The sequence below is a fragment of the Bremia lactucae genome, linkage group LG11 (assembly GCF_004359215.1).
Source record: "Bremia lactucae strain SF5 linkage group LG11, whole genome shotgun sequence".
NCBI lineage: Eukaryota > Oomycota > Peronosporomycetes > Peronosporales > Peronosporaceae > Bremia > Bremia lactucae.
Window position 1 is genome coordinate 2,213,509 of NC_090620.1, and position 5,075 is coordinate 2,218,583.

The 5,075-nt window shown below is 44.7% G+C and overlaps 1 protein-coding gene across 1 annotated transcript; it reads right to left on the reverse strand.

The window, feature by feature from the left end:
- Positions 1-4,334, reverse strand: CCR75_003240 (uncharacterized protein; the record flags this gene model as incomplete). Its single annotated transcript, XM_067961337.1, has 4 exons — positions 1-589; positions 652-3,272; positions 3,335-3,727; positions 3,798-4,334. The coding sequence occupies 4 exons, from the start codon at positions 4,332-4,334 to the stop codon at positions 286-288; spliced, it is 3,855 nt and encodes a 1,284-aa protein (XP_067817790.1). The 3' UTR covers positions 1-285.
- Between the last annotated feature and the right edge of the window lie 741 nt (positions 4,335-5,075).

Consider the following 5,075-nt stretch of genomic DNA (forward strand, 5'->3'; position numbering starts at 1 on the left):
CTGGGAATGCGGGACTATCGTCATGTCGAAACAATACTTCACGCAGCAACTTTATCCGCTTGCATACAAATGCTGGAGGATGAACCCGATCTTTTAAGGGGACTGGGTACATTCAGTCACCGGGCACCCCGGCGCTCATATCCTGGCTTATGAAAAGGCCGGTGGTGTCGTACACATATTTTTATGGTGTTATTCCAAAAAAATCTATGAATAAATAGAGGCAAGAGCTCTTGCATCTAATGAAGCTCTAGTCGGCCGCAATTGATCCTTGCAATAGGAAATCGGTCATGCTGAGCATTTCGTCGCACAACACATCTCGCAGATATCGTCCGTGTCGTCGTTGACAAATGTGCAGTCAGGACACACCCAAACGAAAGATTCGTGACTATCCAATGTCGCTTGATCCATCATTGTGCAGCTGCTGGTGTTCTCCACTCCATCTTGTTTTCCTTTCTCATACTTTGTCGACGGGCGCGATAGTAATACCGAGTCTGCAAACCCAACCTCCCGCTCCTGTTCTTCATCCAACACGTGGTCATCCGCACTGTCTTCTAATAATCGCATATACACGGCATCCCCAGCTTTAATTCTATAATTGCAAAACGCTCATTAAAGACATGTTAAAAACATGCCAGTAAGGAAGCAACTTACCCGGAATGCTTCAGCGTGTAATTATTTTCCAAAAGCTGACCCTTGTAGTAGAGGCGCTGATGCATGGGCAAAGCACCAATTTCGGCATAGATATTTGCTTTAAGCGTGTACACTGTATCGGTAGCATTAGCGACGACAGGCCACGTACATGCCGAGCCTGGTCGAATGCGCCGCGAGCGGCGTCGACCCGAGTGGTTTGCATCTGTCGTAAGGTTCTCGGTTGTTGGCACTTCCTGGTTTTCGTTCAGCTGCTGGATAGTGACGACGCGATTAAAAAAGTTTTCAATCTCGTCGCGGTGCCTTCGATCGGAACTTGCTTGGCATTCGGCACAAAGAATACCTTCATCGTTTGCGTCCTGAACATCCATAGCTACGATACTATCCGAATTGCTATTGCTGCTCAAAGCTTTTTCATTCTCATAATATAACGAAGCTAGGGAGCATCGTCGCCACACTACATCAAATCCTCCCGCATCCGTCTCAATTGTTTTAAGAAGACCATAAAAGACAGTCATATTCGGATTCCCGTACCGATCAGCGAGCGCCTGCATTGCTTCTATGGTCACAAGTTCCACTTCTAATGAACTTGCGTTAAAGAGTTGTCCGAGTTGTGCTGCTATCAGTCCTGGAGGTAACACCAGTTTGTGATGTGAACACGTAATAGACAATGGGCTGAGAGGCGCAGGGACACCTCCTTCAAGATTTCGAATGTACTCTCTCCATCGCTGTAACCACCGACGAGACACTAAAAACATTCGTCTCGGAGTGCTTTTCTGTTTCGTCCACGCTGATGCTCTCTCAAGCCCGGCACCGAATTGAGCGGCAGGAAGCTCAAACATGTCCACAAGTCGAACAAGATCTCCACGTGTTTTTTGACGATACAAGAAACCTAGAGCTGCAACAGAAAGAATATTATTGCGCGTATTACGCTCGGATTGCAAGCACTCTTTGTTTGTATTTTCATCGATCTCACATTTTGCACACGGCTGAGTTGTTGATTGTGCGAATTCGACATGATACGAGAACTTAGCTCGGAAGTACGACCAGGTTGCCGTTGATACGGGTCGGTATAATCGCTTTTGTAGCGTGAGATTACCGTGGAAGCAGATAATATCCTCGTTTATGGGTTTTTGCCACATACTTAGTCCATCGTCGCTAGTTTTGACAGCACTCTTCGCGCATGTAAATGCTGCATGCGAGAGCACTTTATGCAGAGCCTGAAGGTGAGTCTTGTAGCTTTTGATCCATGCTCGGCTCATAAAAAAAGCGCCTTCTGCTGCCACAGTCGCCAAGGTGTTTCTACGAGAGTCACGCAGCAATCCAAATTCAACGTTAACTTTGTTTAAGTTATCCATGTCATTCAATATTGTATCCCGAAATGTCTTTACGCAAGCCGTGCATTCATACGTTTCTGCTTCAAATACTCTCATCGACGTGATAGTGTTCGTCTGATCATTCACAATAGGCTGCTGACTCCAACTCTCTTGCAAGTAGGAAAAAAACTCGGCAGAAATTCGCTTTAATTTCGACACATTCTCTGGTGCGAAGCGAAGTATTGGTTGAAGCTGTCGACCATCTTTAAGACCGACCGAGTGTCCACAACAGTAAGGCGCTACATCAACCGATTTTGAATACGGAATGTCTTCATCGTCAAACTCGGCAGCGTTGGCTCTACATGGTCCTTCACAGGAAGAAGCAATAGAAGAAGTGGATCGAGAAGTCGTGCTTGGGGTAGCCAAATTTCCACCATCAACGCTAACGGACTGACTTTTATCAATACAATGAAGATTGGTTATTCTACTATCATCTTCATGGCACTGTGCATTTGCCGCTTCGATATTTGCATCCGGTCGATCAACGATGACACACGTGCTATGATCATCATCAACATTAGAAGTACTCAATTGCTCCGCTGCATTCGGCTCTAATTTTTTTTCGGGTGCAGCTAAGTTAAGGACTTCTTCTTCAGTGTGCGGCAAAGTTAAAGTTGTTTTTGTTTGATCCTCGCCAGTAATCCAGCAACGAAGCCAGTCCGTATCCACCCAGTAGTATTGCGTTGCAGTCGCAAGTGGATATGGTTGAGATGCTTCGAAATAATGCTTGTATGCATCAACTCGCTTTTGAATGCGAGTTTCCATATCACTCACTATGTGAACAAACTTGTTGACCTCGGCATTAAACCCATTATTCAGTACTTCCACATCGCTTCGACAAAGTTCAGAAGGCTCTAATATAGCATTTGCTCGACGAGGTGAGCAACCTTGCCCAGTTGAACCACTAGTTGCTTCGTCATCCCGAACGTAAAGAAGCATGTAGATATCCCGAGAGCGAATTTTGGAGCCATGAAGTCGCTCGCTTCTTGCATCGCACTTCGACCTTTCAGTTACAACTGCATCGTCAAATTCATACCAGTTCATACCACATTCATCAGGTATGCTTTTTTCTAGATTTGGATATGCTACGGTAGCAGTATAGTGTCCCACGTGAGCACTTTTTCCACGGTGATTTAGATATCCCTGTAGGCGGTAAATTACATCTTCAGATGGACCAGGCGCTTCAACAAGACCACTTTGTCGCAACAGTTCAGACATTTTAAGGATTTTATTGATTTCAATCACGTCCTGTAGCCATCGAGGCAATCCAAAATTAGCCATTTAAAAAAAAGGGATTCTACACTTCGTACCGTCAGCTTTTTTTTTCGTCCAGCTTTTGCATCGTAGACAAATCTCATGAGATGCAACATTAACGTCGAGGGCAATGCTTGTGGCTTTAGTTCAAGGAAACGCTCCGCGCACTGCTTGGCATCACAATGTTCGCAAAAGTATTTGTTTTCACCGTTTAGCACTTCAGGCGACAAATACGATCGTACGCAGTCTTCGACACTCTGATGCCCCTTAATATTCAGCGAGATTTCATAATACGAAGAAGGTCGCATTGAACGATTCTGGCACTTCAAGCACTTGGTCACATAGCACATCTGTCCCTGAAAGAGTTTGTCCACTAAGTTCCAATGCCTTGGAATTTTCGACTGCCAAAAAATAGTGCGTAAATGCGCTAATAATAATTTGCTAAATTCCTGGACCCCGCATTAATGACATGCAAAAAATTAGCTACATCAACAAATATAGACGGCCAGTTTTTCAAACCTGGGCATCTTGTTGCATGCCACGGTTGAGAGACAGCGTCGAGGCGAAGACGGTCGGATCATAGTAGCTTTCATTGCCTAATTGCATCTGGGCAAACAGTTTTTGCAAAGCACGCATTTGAAGCGTCAATGCTTTGTCTACAAGCTGCTCTTTTGGTTCCCATTCGTACACGGCTTGGCGAAAGGGCAAATTTACGTACAAGCACTGCAACATGCTGTTTAAATAGCACGTGGCACCAAGATTACGTAATCCGCAAGGCATGGCTTTACCACATGCATTAAGTGGTCGCTTTCGCTCTCGGGGGTCACTTCCATACAGGCGCCGGATAAGTCTTGCGCTCTGCCATATACCGTGGTAGTGCTCACCTAGTCCGTAGAGGCAATTGGGATTGTTGACACAATTCCGCACCATGCCTACATTTTTGCCGATTTTACGATGATGATTTGAAAATAGGCAAGGCGGCATGTGAAGCAGGTACGGATCATCAAGTCGAGCATCCCGGCTAGACTCGACCTCGCGCTTTCTTTTCGTCCCCATGGCGTCCACGATTGATAAACACTAAGGATGCTTTGGTTTTAACCAATCAGTCTTGGCCTGTTGCTCTGAGATATAGGCCTAAAAGCTTTCTTTAATACCTTAAAATACGAAGGTCTTAAAATCTCCAACTTAATTGCACTGTTCCATTAAATTTTATGGACGGGTTCTATCAGATCCTCATGCATGAATAGAATATTTCATTTACAGCAATAAGTATCCAAGCGGAATGCCTTAGGAGTGGCTAGTTATTGTTGGGATATGACAACACACTGCGTAAGAATGTCTTCGTGTAGGGAAAATGGAAAAGTAAATTCGTTCTTATAAAACCCTCATGTAACGTACTTAAATGTAACAGCTTCGCTTGCTCTTCTTCTTGTGTCATTCACGACAGTAACTGCCACATCAGCACGACAACGAACCGTCGCCTGATGTTCCACCTTCAACACTCCTCCTCGACGAGAAGTTTCCAATATTGGTCTTGGCCACGAGAAATTGAAACTTCTTTGTCGAGATTGTCTTGGTCAGGAAATCAGCGAGCTGTAACTTGGTTTCAATATACTCCAGCTGTATTACCTTGTTTTTGACTTGATCACGAACAAAATGATAGCGTATATCAATGTGCTTCGCACGAATTTGATATCCTTCATTTTTCGCGATAGCAATCGCACTTTGATTATCCTCGTACACCATTACTGGACCATTAATCTTGACCTTCATCTCCAGCAATAGCGATTTAGTCCA